The 14,353-nt window shown below is 37.7% G+C and overlaps 2 protein-coding genes across 2 annotated transcripts in view; one reads left to right on the top strand and one right to left on the bottom strand.

Moving 5' to 3' along the window:
- LOC145889872 (carbohydrate sulfotransferase 13-like) lies at positions 1 to 1,018 on the top strand. Its single transcript, XM_082980919.1, has 2 exons — positions 1 to 184; positions 299 to 1,018. Exons 1-2 carry the CDS (start codon positions 32 to 34, stop codon positions 812 to 814), a joined length of 669 nt encoding a protein of 222 aa, XP_082837045.1. The 5' UTR covers positions 1 to 31; the 3' UTR covers positions 815 to 1,018.
- A 2,108-nt stretch (positions 1,019 to 3,126) lies between these two features.
- LOC145890156 (uncharacterized) overlaps positions 3,127 to 14,353 on the bottom strand; it is a 68,165-nt gene continuing 56,938 nt past the window's right edge. The window contains exons 26-57 of the mRNA XM_082981189.1: positions 14,046 to 14,168; positions 13,670 to 13,792; positions 13,354 to 13,476; positions 12,981 to 13,103; positions 12,562 to 12,684; positions 12,178 to 12,300; positions 11,835 to 11,957; positions 11,449 to 11,571; positions 11,065 to 11,187; positions 10,681 to 10,803; positions 10,296 to 10,418; positions 9,911 to 10,033; positions 9,526 to 9,648; positions 9,141 to 9,263; positions 8,845 to 8,967; positions 8,476 to 8,664; positions 8,130 to 8,279; positions 7,823 to 7,972; positions 7,565 to 7,687; positions 7,395 to 7,502; positions 7,164 to 7,297; positions 6,942 to 7,091; positions 6,681 to 6,881; positions 6,347 to 6,556; positions 6,152 to 6,277; positions 5,948 to 6,085; positions 5,720 to 5,829; positions 5,332 to 5,539; positions 5,104 to 5,245; positions 4,725 to 4,891; positions 4,094 to 4,264; positions 3,127 to 3,750 (exon numbers count right to left, since the gene is read on the bottom strand). Of these exons, the coding sequence (XP_082837315.1) occupies positions 3,571 to 3,750; positions 4,094 to 4,264; positions 4,725 to 4,891; positions 5,104 to 5,245; positions 5,332 to 5,539; positions 5,720 to 5,829; positions 5,948 to 6,085; positions 6,152 to 6,277; positions 6,347 to 6,556; positions 6,681 to 6,881; positions 6,942 to 7,091; positions 7,164 to 7,297; positions 7,395 to 7,502; positions 7,565 to 7,687; positions 7,823 to 7,972; positions 8,130 to 8,279; positions 8,476 to 8,664; positions 8,845 to 8,967; positions 9,141 to 9,263; positions 9,526 to 9,648; positions 9,911 to 10,033; positions 10,296 to 10,418; positions 10,681 to 10,803; positions 11,065 to 11,187; positions 11,449 to 11,571; positions 11,835 to 11,957; positions 12,178 to 12,300; positions 12,562 to 12,684; positions 12,981 to 13,103; positions 13,354 to 13,476; positions 13,670 to 13,792; positions 14,046 to 14,168 (4,502 nt within the window). The 3' untranslated portion in view covers positions 3,127 to 3,570. The remainder of the gene's footprint in view (positions 3,751 to 4,093; positions 4,265 to 4,724; positions 4,892 to 5,103; positions 5,246 to 5,331; positions 5,540 to 5,719; positions 5,830 to 5,947; positions 6,086 to 6,151; positions 6,278 to 6,346; positions 6,557 to 6,680; positions 6,882 to 6,941; positions 7,092 to 7,163; positions 7,298 to 7,394; positions 7,503 to 7,564; positions 7,688 to 7,822; positions 7,973 to 8,129; positions 8,280 to 8,475; positions 8,665 to 8,844; positions 8,968 to 9,140; positions 9,264 to 9,525; positions 9,649 to 9,910; positions 10,034 to 10,295; positions 10,419 to 10,680; positions 10,804 to 11,064; positions 11,188 to 11,448; positions 11,572 to 11,834; positions 11,958 to 12,177; positions 12,301 to 12,561; positions 12,685 to 12,980; positions 13,104 to 13,353; positions 13,477 to 13,669; positions 13,793 to 14,045; positions 14,169 to 14,353) is intronic.

The raw sequence follows: 14,353 nt of genomic DNA, 5'->3' as shown, positions 1-14,353 counted from the left end.
ATGCGGCTATACCAGTTGGCTTGAAGCTGTGATGGTTTTCGAGGGTTTTTTCAACGAACAAGATTATCTCAATGAGAAGATAAGAGGCGATGAAGTGATGATCATGGCAAACCAAAATGCACGGGTTGGGTCAAAGAGAAGTAGAGAACAAGTCCAACAAGTGTGGGATAACGCTTCACTCAAGGTTTTGAATTATTGCCCATATGCCGATGTTTACTTTAATTAACCACTAAATGTTTACCATCGTGTCTTAATCGCCTCAATTTTACAAGTCTAGATAGCTTTTGATTTTTGATAGATCATAACTGTCAGAAATCCGTTCAGTCGTTTGGTTTCGGCTTACAATGACAAGATGAAGCCTGACAGCCCTGGGTTTACGTCTACATATGGGCCTCTATCAAAGCTAATCAACAAGTTATTCAGACATGCTAGAAGAAATTCTTTCGATAGAAATCGTACTGATGATGGCGGGACAGCAACGTTCGAAGATTTTTTAAACTATCTTCTTGCAACGAAAGAAAAAGATGGCCATTGGGAATTTTTCAATACAACGTGCAACCCATGCGTGCATCGTTATACCCACATTATGAAGTTCGAAACTTTCAGAGAGGATGTGAGTTACTTGAGCGATGCGTTGAATTTGAATGAAAAAGACAAACGCGTATTTTTCCCGAAACGCGACTTTAAAAGTAACTTCGCAAAAGTGGAGGAACATTTCGCCAAGATTCCCAAAGATTTGTCCCGCAAAGTTTACGAACATTATAAGATGGATTTCGAGCTGTTTGGTTACGAAAAACCGCACTGGATTGAATAAACATAAGTCGAGGGCGGCTATGTTAACACATTGGCGTAGTAGTTGTGTGGCTGGGGTTCAGCTAATGCCATAGCCAGTGTACTTCTACTTATGAATAACATCTTACCAGAAACACGGATATTACAGAACCAGCATATATTTTGTCCTACTGAGTTCTACCAGGACGAACCTGGCAAAACCCCGCTAAGCCCACATACTGTTGTGTCAACGTCATTTGAAAAATGTTTTTCTAATTTAGTAACCAAAAACATGTACTTAGGTTGAAATTGGAATAAACATATGTGGCAATCTGTTATTGACTTCTATTTGATTAGTAATGAACCAAACCTTATGACACAATAAACGATGATTTTTATTTACCGACGTTTTGCCTGCTACACAACGAGGCTTGATCAGGCTTATGACACAAAACAAAGTTTGGGACTTTTATCACTAAAAATGCGTTTGAATGAATTCTCAGTCACTCGGGTCCGTCATACCACACGGATATCATTGAAAACAGTCCTCTATCCCCACAACACCAATGTTATTTAAAATAGTGCTCTAGCTCTACGGTGCGGATGATTTTTAATGTAGTTCTCTAGCTCTACCATACGGATGTTATCTAAAGTAGTCCTCTAGCTCCACCGCACGGTGTAATCCTAGGTGTTTTGTAATTTGCATCAATTCAGTTAGTGGCTGCACTAGAGTTCACAGTAACATAACGGTTATGAAAAAGAAATCTTTGCAATGAACTTTTTGCATGTTCACTTAAAAGACAGTTACCCGAGTCCTGCTATTTTAATGTTTGTTCCAACTTTCACCGTGGTGCAAAACGCTCCCACATCTCTAAAGAAAAGACTATCATTCCCAGGGCCAACCCTGGGAGGTCTCATATCGCCCAATTTTGCTTTCAAAAATTGCAATGAAGGATTGCAGTTAGATACAAACAGTGGTATTGCATCGTTCGGTGCTGTATAGGTAGCATTCGCTTAGCTGTAAGCAATGGGCTATAACCGATTAAAAGAAGGACATTTTTAATTATCTAAGTTGAAGTTGTTTATTGTCAGTTATGGTTTTTCCAAATGTACAATCTGTTGTCTTGTTTTTATAAAAATATTTCCGCCAAGCACGTTAAGTCGTTTTCATTATAGTCGGCCGTCAACAGTAAAGGAATATGACTTTTCGCTTATTTTGTTAGTGTTGTCCTTGTAAAAGAATATTTTAGTTTATATCAGAATTTAAGTCGTTGATATCATGATTTTTTTCAATAACATCCGTGTAATAGAGCTAGATGATAAAAATAATAAAAAGGAGGTAGAGGATTATTTTTAACCGACTTGTCGGTTGTGGCCCGTGAGGTTGTGAACAAAACATTAATCCATGGTGAGCAGATCCGGGTAAGTATACTTATGCTACCATAGCGCCACATAGCGCCACAATAACTCATGCTACCTCTGTTCAAACCGATTCCCTTGGAAAGACCCAGTTTCCTCCGACTTCATTCTCTTTGATATTCTTAACCGTTTCTTCTGATTTCCAAACAAACAGAATCTTTGTGTGGTCACAGCAAAGGGAAATAGTGAAGTTTATTCATGGTGATGTAAATCTGTTACTTCACCTATTCAGCAGGCAAATTATGACTTATAGCAAGGCCAGAAACACATGTAACGATCATCTGAAAATCATCTTCTTTTGGAATGGCGCTAAACTCCCTCGCTTTTACGAACACTTCCGATTTTACCATTTTTGTAAATTTTTATGAGGGCATTTTATATACTACACGTATGCAAGGCTAAACAAGCCAGATGAAATATATACAAATTATTTGACACACGAAAACGTGATCTTTCCGTCTGGTGTTCGTGCTTAATGAAACAACAGACGGAAATTGTAAAGTGGCAAACAATTTGGAAAACGTTGCATAAAAACTGGTTAATCTATCTTTTTGTTAAAATTACAATGTGGTGATCAGATTTTTGTAACCTATGAAATATCAGGTAAGTTTTTGTAATACATGTGCGCTCTGGTGCTTGCATTTTATACAAAATGCTTGCATTTTAATAAATCAGTTACAATTCATTTTTACATAAAAATATCCTTGAATATTTTACGGTCAAAAACAGTTACAGCTAGTGCAAGGCTTTTCAGATTTACAAAGAGATCGTGTAGTCAAGTACCTGGTATATTAATAATATACAAAAATAACCCGGACAAATCTGTGGCAAAATTTGAAATTGGTTTTACTTTTTTTCAAAAATCAATTATATCAAAGAAAAGTGTTTATGATTGAAAATTGTACATTACATTTTTTTACAAACATTACAGAAAATTAAAATAATTAAATAAAAAGTTCGTGATGCGAACAATAATTTCCGCCAGCTAAATGCAACTTCAACAATGAGATCAATAGTTTTTGGCACTGAGTAGTTTATTGTATTCAGATCAGAGTAAGTTTGCAGCAAAATATTTACACTTTTACCATGGTGAAGATTCGGTTATTAGGCAAAAATACGTATCCAAACGTCATATTGGATTCGGTTCGAATGTCGTCTGATGAAGGACCAATTTAAAGCGTTACAACATGTTAAGACTACATGCTTTCATAATATATTGATGAAATGGGTCATAACTATAAATTGGATATTACAATAAATAAAAAGATACGTTTGACGTTATGCGTCAGTAACACACGAAGCGTCAGAAACCATGTAGCCTATGTTTGAGTGTATTTGCATATTTCCTCATTAGAACAAATTTTGTGTTAGAGTGTTTCTTCAGGCCAGGGTCGAATGTGAACGGCTGGGGACGCTGGATTTGGGCTCATGGCTTCGTAGTGTTGCCGGAGGCTGAGCGGGCACACCACACCAAGAACATCCATGTTCTTCGAAGAATGTGCGTACTAAGATCTGAATGTCGTTCTTTCTTACAATCGTGAACAGAAAGATGCCCACACCCTGAAAACAAATAAGTTTTTGAAAAATGGATTTTAGTTCCTAAAAACGGTGCTATTTACGAGGTTTATATCTTGTTATTTTTAGCTGCAGATTGATGCATTATTTTGGGTTTGTTATATAAACTGCAGGCAAAGCGAGGCATTTGAATACAAACGCATAAACGCGCGGCAAATCCACAGTTTTGGAGCAGGCAAGTTTTCTTTATTGGTTTCGGCCATTAAAATATTTTTTAAGAAAGTTTGTGATAGTACGTTTGGAATGAAACTGAAACCCCATAATGTATGAGAAAGCGCTACTTAGTATGCAAAAATAATTTTGTGTGAAAGAAAAAAGTTTGCCTTACCTGCAGTCCTGCGGTTAAGGAGAAAAGCCAACTCATGGCAGTAAGATATCCCGGACTCGATGAAAGCATCATGAAGAATGCGAAAAACCAGCTGAGACCAAGAGTGGTTGCTGTAGTGATAGCAATTTGGATATGGTGTGTTGGGGAGGATTTTTTCCTTGTTGGATCCCACTGCAATTACACGTTGATCAGATTGAACTTCATCAATTACGTGAGGTTTAGAAAATCATATTAAACGTATGTGCAAAAAAGCCATAATAATCATTGAAGGCTGCAAATAGGGTGTACACATTGTTTCGACCTGTGAGGTCTCATCAGTGCAGCTGTTGACTGCGGCTCTGTGCTAGATTCGACATTAGCAGGCACACAGATTTCCACTTTGTGGTACCTTTGTGGCCATATTTAACACTTTCATGAAATAGGAGTGATATATGAAATAGAACGTGTGGGTAAATGTGAACAAAAGATTTATTGTGAAACGGGGCCTGACGGCACTATTGGTTTAGCTATGTCATAGTTTTTCTATCTTGTTTTCTACGGATGGTTGCTCTAGTTTGATGCCCAAAGGATGGGAGTAATTGTATAGTCACAGCAAAGTGGATATCTTGACCCGGACATTTTTATTACTTACAACTTGTTTTCTTCCCCACACAAGTTTCCTGATCACAATCACAAACATCACTATATTGAATATCAGCATGATTCCGAAAGGCAGAAGAAAGGAAAAGTAAAGCGAATGTCCTTTGATCCAGCACATATTTTCAGCCAGGTATGAAGTTGCAAATGCCGACGGTCGTTCTAGAGTGTTAGAAATTATAGAGTTACACAAAACATCCTATTCTAAATATTACGAGAGAAAACGGGCCAATGCAAGACATTTATTTTGGTTAAATCTATATGTAATTCCCTTCCTTACATTATCAAGCATATCACACACTCCATATTTTTGACAAAAATTGCTCATTTAAATAAACAGAAATGCAGACCCGTGCTGTACAAATTTTTCTAACCTTGTCCATACACAGGAGATTCCAAGGATGGTTGTTTTGTTGTCTCTGTGGCGATTGCGTTGATCGAAGCAATCACTGCTGGAATGCCGTACGACAACCCAGCTCCAATTTTGAGAAAACGACTGTTGTTTGAGTAAAATACCTAAATACAAACAAAATGTTGTTCATTTTCGCAGATACGCAATTATGCAAATAATGTATTCAATTCTATATCTTATACTGCGTTACCTTAACAACTGCCGTGTATAGAAAGTATGCGTACACAGACATCCAACACCATACGCAGAGTAAGAAATAGTGAAGCAGGAATGCGACGGCTGCACATTGAGACTCGTTTTCGCGATTGTCAGCTCCGGCGATGAATAGTATGAACACAACGATAAGTAAGACGCATATGTTCATGAGAACTTGTATCGGTCGTCGTTTTCTTATATCTCTGTGTATTGAACATGTTTTCATGTATAAGAAAAAGCGCAGCGAGCTGGAAGCTCTAATATACCTATAGAGTTAAAATATTTGAATACAAATTACCGCAATAAATATACCAAGACAATCCAGAAGTTCTGTCATCACGTTGCAGTAAAAAATGTGCACTTTCTCATATAATGTCACTTACTTGAAAGCAATGAGGATAACGAATGTTATTACGAGGCACAAGATAGAGAGCGAGGCGCATACGTAAGTCACTATTTGCAGGGAAATGTGTGGTTGAACGTCGTAGATATGCTGTAAAATATGTAAAATGACTGTAATGTGACTAACCCAACTACAACGGAAATGTGTTCCTTAAAATTGATTTTACCAATTTCCAAAGCAATTTTACAACAAAGCAATTTTATAATACCACTAGCATTGCAAAATTGGTGAGATGGTTGCATCTGCATTGCGGCGGGTCACTTTTCGGTATTACGAAGCAGCCGTCCGTAGACCAGGCTTCTGTAGTGAACTTCCAAAACACGCAAGTGTGATTAACGTACTTCGCCTGTTGAGAAATTAAACCACGAAGTTATGCCCAGAGTCAAATATACATTAACAAATATTGTATGACCTGAAGTGTGGCATCATCTTGATCTATTCCACGAACTGTGTCTTCTTGATAAGTAGTTACCACTGGTTGTTGTAAATTAGCCACTTGTCTTACACCACCACTACCCCTCACTTGTCCGGAAATAACCTGCAACATAACAAGTTGTTTTAAACATATTGTTTTTCTTTTTTTATGATTCATCAACAAAAAACTCACTGCGTTGTTCGTGGTGGGTTCTGTAGATGGAAATAAGTTGTTCGTGATGTGAAAAAGAAACACCCCGGTTATATTGTCGTTTTGTCCGTTCATTTGTGTCGCTATGGCCTCTTGAGGTATGGTAATCGTAGCCGGAGATTCAAGCAGTCCCTCCACGTACACGAATGGTTCATAAATTACTGGCATGTCGGGATTCTGAATCCTCTCAATCTGTCAGAAATAGAATCGACGTTTGTCTGAACTACGTGTTTGGATTATGTACATGTTGTGCATGTAATGGCCGCTTGCTTAGCGTCTTTGTCAATCACGTCCAAAACTGGTTACGTTTACGTACCCTAGCTGCAATTCTTGGAGTAATCACATCTAAAGCAGTGATATTGTTTTGTAAGTCCACACGATATCCAAGTTCAGTCAGTGATTGGACGAAGCCTGTCACATTTGTTAGTGTAGCGTTCTGATTGGTGGTGCTCTGGTTCAGGAAATCGGTCAAATGGTCTCCAATATCCACTAAATGTTGATACGAAAATTCCGTCAGCTAAAAATAAATAAAATAAATGTGAAACATTGTGAAAATTTTTACGAATGGAGCGCATACCTGAACTGTCGTCTGGGTTTGAACAGTATTGATAAAGTCAATTGTAGCTTGGGTATCGTTAACGCTCAGCCTTGACACATCAGCTGTCATTACATCCAGCTTGACAAGAGTTTCCTCCAACGCTGTGCTGTTGATCGTTGGAATATCAGTCTACGTAGGGAAGAAATAATTGTAACAGATCACAGATTTAACAGAAGAACAACACAATCTGGTAACTCGTACTGTTGATACAACTTCGGCGATGGACGTGTTCGTGCAGGGTATTAATGATAATCTGGCTATATCAAAACGTCCATAAGACTGTCCGCTTTCACCCGTGGTCACGTTAACACAGGGAACAAATGCAATCGGTTGACCTGCGCCGGAAAAATAAGGAAAATGCAGAACCCGTAAAAATTTCAACCTTACAACTTACATAAGGAAAATAAAATCTTTAATTTCAACTCAACTCACCACTGAACTCGCACAGAGTGTCGGAGTATCCAATCAATCCTGCAAAAGTTTGTCGAAAGTACAGCACAATTCCACTTGAACTGACGATGGTCCTGGCGTGACAAATTTCTGAGAAAGAAGCATTGCTTGTAACTGGCCGATACTTTTGCAGCAATTAGCACTCATGTTACCCTGACAATCAGTCGTCGTATGTTCACAAACACACTCTGCAGATTGAGTTGCGCCACCGTCGGACGAAACCATCCCGCACACCGAACTTTCAGTACAAACTATTCCAATGCAAGCCGGCATAACTAAGTGGAAGATATTGTTTACTTGAGTGTGTTATTTGTTGCGTTCATTCTGGCCATGCAGCCCAGTATTGTGGTCATGCTGCAGAACGTTTTTAAGCAGCTCCACAGCAGCTACACTAAACTCACATTCTTTACCTGCGGTGCGTATATCGGCGGAAAAAATTGTTAAAGGAGATGTCACACCATCGACTTCAGACCTCAGAGCAACCTGAAAGGCTCTGTCCGGCGGTAAAGGTCCATTGCAAGTCTGTGAAACTTGACTGCGGTCACAGCTCGTGTCTTGACCTTAATTCAACACATTTTTGCTTAAACGCGCTAATTCCATTTTGCAATTTCTAAAAATAAAAACACTGTTTTCGGGCGAAAAACTGTTTCAAAACTACAACAATGGTTGGTGTGATACAACTGCTGATCATGAAGTGCAATAAATATTTTCTCCCACCTACTACAAAGCGTTCATTATCTGGTGTCAAACCCCTCCTTTTTCTAAATTCAACAGCTTCGGCTATATCCGGACAAGAGCTGGTTGCTGCTTTGTATGCAGGAATGGGTGTTTGGTCAATGGAGGTCGCCCAAGTGCCGATGGTTGTCACTACACGGAAGATTAAAGAAAGTCTGATAATGTTTCTACGTGGGTGAAAATCGAAACGTAATGCTGGGTGTGGTCGTGTGCAAGAGTTTAAAAGGAAAAATATATTGAAAATACGTACTCTGATAAATCAGTGCAATATAACTAGTTAAATATCCTAAATTCAGAAAGAACGTTAAAACATAATACGATGTCTTACCAGGCCCCAACACGCTTTCTCGTACTATCAGCTCTAAGTTTGTGGTGGCAGGGTTGAAATTAGGGAAAAGGTCTTGTGCTAGATTGCATGGATTTCGCACGGCAAAGGCGTTCTGCCTGGGTGACCCAGGTAAGTCTTGGCTTACGTCAACGACTGGTATAATCCCGGGAATCGGTTGAGGCGGTGAAGCTGACAACAGCGAACGCAGAATTATTAAGGCACACTGTTTTAAACCACGCGGTACATGCTGTTCATATGTCAACCTCGTCTATCTTATGTTTCGTGATATAACTGGTTTAATGTTATTTTTGTGATATCTTCATAAAACACTTCTGAACACAGGATTTTGGGTAAATAAAGTTACCATACCTGTGCAGATAATACCATCCCCAATGTAACCAGCGAGACAAACGCACTCGTACGATCCAAAAAAATTTACACACTTCGCATGTGAGTCACACAAGTTGGCCGATCCGCTACATTCATCTAAATCTGCAAGAAGAAGACCTTACATTCTCAGTACATTCGTTTATTTGATTCGAATCAAATGGATCAAAATTTGTCACAATTACGTAAACGCTAGGCAATGATAGAGTCCTTCGCACAGCAACTAATAAATGTTAAAAAAATTAGTTATGCCTAAACACGCTGAAACGACTTTATACCTGCGCAAACTAAACCATCTCCAGTAAACCCAATATTGCAAGAACATTCATACGTTCCTACAACATTTGAACATGTCGCATTCGTGTGACACACAGGTGGCGATTGACTGCATTCGTCGATGTCTGTAGAATATATGCATAATGTGGATAGAATAGCCATGCAGGAATTGTCATCATTTGACAACTGGATAACATGTCCCGAACTATTAACGTGGGCAACAAACTTGAAGTATATGAAAAATTAGAGTGAATTGGGTTCTAATATTACATTGGTTTTTACATTAAAGCTTCGCACATTTAATAACTTTCGCTAACACGAAAAATTAAACTTTTCTAGCGTTCTTATGGACACACTAAGTGACAAAAATCTTAGTATTTTCCTTACCTGTACAACTACTACCATTTCCGGTGTAGCCAGTGTTACAAACACATTGATACGTTCCTATAGCATTTGAACATGTCGCATTCGTGTGACACACAGGTGGCGATTGACTGCATTCGTCAATGTCTGTAGAATATATGCATAATGTGGATAGAATAGCCATGCAGGAATTGTCATCATTTGACAACTGGATAACATGTCCCGAACTATTAACGTGGGCAACAAACTTGAAGTATATGAAAAATTAGAGTGAATTGGGTTCTAATATTACATTGGTTTTTACTTTAAAGCTTCGCACATTTAATAAATTTCGCTAACACGAAAAATTAAACTTTTCTAGCGTTCTTATGGACACACTAAGTGACAAAAATCTTAGTATTTTCCTTACCTGTACAACTACTACCATTTCCGGTGTAGCCAGTGTTACAAACACATTGATACGTTCCTATAGCATTTGAACATGTCGCATTCGTGTGACACACAGGTGGCGATTGACTGCATTCGTCAATGTCTGTAGAATATATGCATAATGTGGATAGAATAGCCATGCAGGAATTGTCATCATTTGACAACTGGATAACATGTCCCGAACTATTAACGTGGGCAACAAACTTGAAGTATATAAAAAATTAGAGTGAATTGGGTTCTAATATTACATTGGTTTTTACTTTAAAGCTTCGCACATTTAATAACTTTCGCTAACACGAAAAATTAAACTTTTCTAGCGTTCTTATGGACACACTAAGTGACAAAAATCTTAGTATTTTCCTTACCTGTACAACTACTACCATTTCCGGTGTAGCCAGTGTTACAAACGCATTGATACGATCCTATAGAATTTGAACATGTCGCATTTGTGTGACACACAGGTGGCGATTGACTGCATTCGTCCATGTCTGTAGAATATATGGTTATGTGAATAGAATAGCCATGTGGGAATTGTCTTTTTTTACAACTGGATAACCTGTCCCGAACTATTGACGTTGGCATTTAACTTCAAGTAAATATATAAGGAGAGTGATTTGGGTTCTAATCTGAGATGTGTTTTTTTGTTTGAAAATTTGCACATTGAATAGCGTTTGCTAACACAAAAAATCAAATTTTCTAGCGTTCTTAAGAACACTCTAAATGACAAAAAAATCTTAGCATTTTTCTTACCTGTGCAAATAATACCGTTTCCAGTGTAGCCAGTGTTACAAACACATTGATACGATCCAAGAGCATTTGAACACGTCGCATTCGTGTGACACACAGGTGGCGATTGACTGCATTCGTCCATGTCTGTAGAATATATGGTTATGTGAATAGAATAGCCATGTGGGAATTGTCTTTTTTTACAACTGGATAACCTGTCCCGAACTATTGACGTTGGCATTTAACTTCAAGTAAATATATAAGGAGAGTGATCTGGGTTCTAATCTGAGATGTGTTTTTTTGTTTGAAAATTTGCAAATTGAATAGCGTTTGCTAACACAAAAAATCAAATTTTCTAGCGTTCTTAAGAACACTCTAAATGACAAAAAAACTTAGCATTTTTCTTACCTGTGCAAATAATACCGTTTCCAGTGTAGCCAGTGTTACAAACACATTGATACGTTCCTATAGCATTTGAACATGTCGCATTCGTGTGACACACAGGTGGCGATTGACTGCATTCGTCAATGTCTGTAGAATATATGCATAATGTGGATAGAATAGCCATGGATGAATTGTCATTATTTTACAACTGGGTAACCTGTCTCTAACTATTAACGTTGGCAATTAACTTGAAGTCTATGAAAAAGTAGAGTAAATTGGGTTCTAATTTACATAGGTTTTTAGTTTAAAGCTCCGCACATTTAATAACTTTCGCTAACACAAAAAATCAAATTTTCTAGCGTTCTTAAGAACACTCTAAATGACAAATAAACTTAGTATTTTTCTTACCTGTGCAAATAATACCGTTTCCAGTGTAGCCAGTGTTACAAACACATTGATACGATCCTATAGCATTTGAACATGTCGCATTCGTGTGACACACAGGTGGCGATTGATTGCATTCGTCGATGTCTGTAGAATATATGAATAATGTGGATAGAATAGCAATGAAGCAATTGTCCATTGTTTTACAACTGCATAACCTGTCCCGAACTATTAACGTTGGCAACTAACGTCAAGTAAATGAAAAAGTTGAGTGATTTGGGTTCCAATCTTAGATGTGTTTTTTGTTTGAAAATTCGCATATTTAATAACTTTTGCTAACACAAAAAATCAAACATTTTAGCGTTTTTAAGAACAAACCAAGTGATAAAAAATCTTAGTATTTTCCTTACCTGTACAACTACTACCGTTTCCAGTGTAGCCAGTGTTACAAACACATTGATACGATCCAAGAGCATTTGAACACGTCGCATTCGTGTGACACACAGGTGGCGATTGACTGCATTCGTCCATGTCTGTAGAATATATGGTTATGTGAATAGAATAGCCATGTGGGAATTGTCTTTTTTTACAACTGGATAACCTGTCCCGAACTATTGACGTTGGCATTTAACTTCAAGTAAATATATAAGGAGAGTGAATTGGGTTCTAATCTGAGATGTGTTTTTTGTTTGAAAATTTGCTAGCGTTCTTAAGAACACTCTAAATGACAAATAAACTTAGTATTTTTCTTACCTGTGCAAATAATACCGTTTCCAGTGTAGCCAGTGTTACAAAGACATTGATACGTTCCTATAGCATTTGAACATGTCGCATTCGTGTGACACACAGGTGGCGATTGACTGCATTCGTCAATGTCTGTAGAATATATGCATAATGTGGATAGAATAGCCATGGATGAACTGTCATTATTTTACAACTGGGTAACCTTTCTCTAACTATTAACGTTGGCAATTAACTTGAAGTCTATGAAAAAGTAGAGTAAATTGGGTTCTAATTTACATTGGTTTTTAGTTTAAAGCTCCGCACATTTAATAACTTTCGCTAACACAAAAAATCAAATTTTCTAGCGTTCTTAAGAACACTCTAAATGACAAATAAACTTAGTATTTTTCTTACCTGTGCAAATAATACCGTTTCCAGTGTAACCAGTGTTACAAACACATTGATACGATCCTATAGCATTTGAACATGTCGCATTCGTGTGACACACAGGTGGCGATTTATTGCATTCGTCGATGTCTGGAGAATATATGAATAATGTGGATAGAATAGCAATGAAGGAATTGTCCATTGTTTTACAGCTGGACAACCTGTCCCGAACTATTAACGTTGGCAATTAACTTGAAGTTAGTGAAAAGGAGGGTATTTTGGGTTCTAATCATGCATGGATTTGATTAGAATCAGCTAAAAAGTTGGAAATTCAGCAATAATTGGTGATCAATAAACCTTTCTAAAAATGCGAAGTTGCTCAAAAAGCTCTTGTTGCAATAATACGTCATGATTATCAAGATAAACAAGCTAAATCGCCTATTTACCTGCGCAAACTAAACCATCTCCAGCATACCCAGTATTGCAAGAACATTGAAACGTTCCTATAACATTTGAACATGTCGCAATTGCGTGGCACACAGGTGGCGATTGACTGCATTCGTTGATATCTGCGAAAAAATATTTTTTAGTGGCATCCAAGAAGGAATTTCACCTATGTTTCATAGCTGCCTAAACTTCCACCATGGTCGCCAAACTACCACGTAGTAAGTATTTCAGATTCGAAATCTTTTTAAATCTAAGCTGACGAATAAGTTGAAAATTCGTACTTTCAATAACTCGCTCACACAATAAGATTAAACACTAGCTAAGCTTGGCAACAAATACCGTCCGACAAAGTAGATATAATATTGTTCCTACCTGTACAATTGACACCGTCTCCAGTATAGCCAGCATTACAAACACATTGATACGATCCTGGAGAATTTACACATGTTGCATTCGTGTGGCAGAAGTTGGATGGGACGATGCATTCGTTTATATCTGCATCAAAAACAAAAGCTTTTGCATTGTGAATGCTTTAATTTAGTTTTGTTGGAATCTGCTGAAAAGTTAAAAAATCAATAACCCTCGTCGACCATTAAAACCTCTTGATGGAAAGCAAAAACTGTTCAAAGCAGTTCCTGTGAGTACAATATGCTAGTAATCAGTAAGATGAGCTAAAACGCCTTTTTACCTGAGCAAACTACACCATCTCCGCCATACCCAGTATTGCAAGAACATTGAAACGTTCCTATAACATTTGAACATGTCGCAAATGCGTGGCACACAGGTGGCGATTGACTGCATTCGTTGATATCTGTAGAAAAATATTTTTGTTAGTGGCATCCAAAAAGGAATTTCACCTATGTTTCACAACTGCCTAAACTTCCAGCATGGTCGCCAAACTACCACGAAGTAAATATTTCAGATTCGAAATCTTTTTGAAATCTAAGCTGACGAATAAGTTGAAAATTCGCACTTTTAATAACTCGCTTACACAATAAGACTAAACACTTGCTAAGCTTGGCAACAAATCCCGTCCGACAAAGTAGGTATAATATTGTTCCTACCTGTACAATTGACACCGTCTCCAGCATAGCCAGCATTACAAACACATTGATACGATCCTGGAGAATTTACACAAGTTGCATTTGTGTGGCAGAAGTTGGATGAGACGATGCATTCGTTTATATCTGCATCAAAAACATAAGCTTTTGCATTGTGAATGCTTTAATTTAGTTTTATTGGAATCTGCTGACAAGTTAAAAAATCAATAACCCTCGTCGATCATTAAAACCTCTTGAAGGAAGGCAAAAACTGTTCAAAGCAGTTCTTATTGCTACAATATGCTAGTAATCAGTGAGATGAGCTAAAACGC

This window comes from Ascidia mentula, chromosome 2, assembly GCF_947561715.1.
Source record: "Ascidia mentula chromosome 2, kaAscMent1.1, whole genome shotgun sequence".
Taxonomy (NCBI): Eukaryota; Metazoa; Chordata; class Ascidiacea; order Phlebobranchia; family Ascidiidae; genus Ascidia; species Ascidia mentula.
The sequence above is the reverse complement of the archived record's forward strand: the minus strand, read 5'-3'. Positions and strand labels throughout refer to the sequence as shown.

Coding starts and splice junctions, on each gene's coding strand:
- LOC145889872 (XM_082980919.1), top strand. CDS start 32: ATGGTTTTCGAGGGTTTTTTCAACGAACAAGATTATCTCAATGAGAAG. Junction 185..298: donor GGGATAACGCTTCACTCAAG/GTTTTGAATTAT, acceptor GATTTTTGATAG/ATCATAACTGTCAGAAATCC.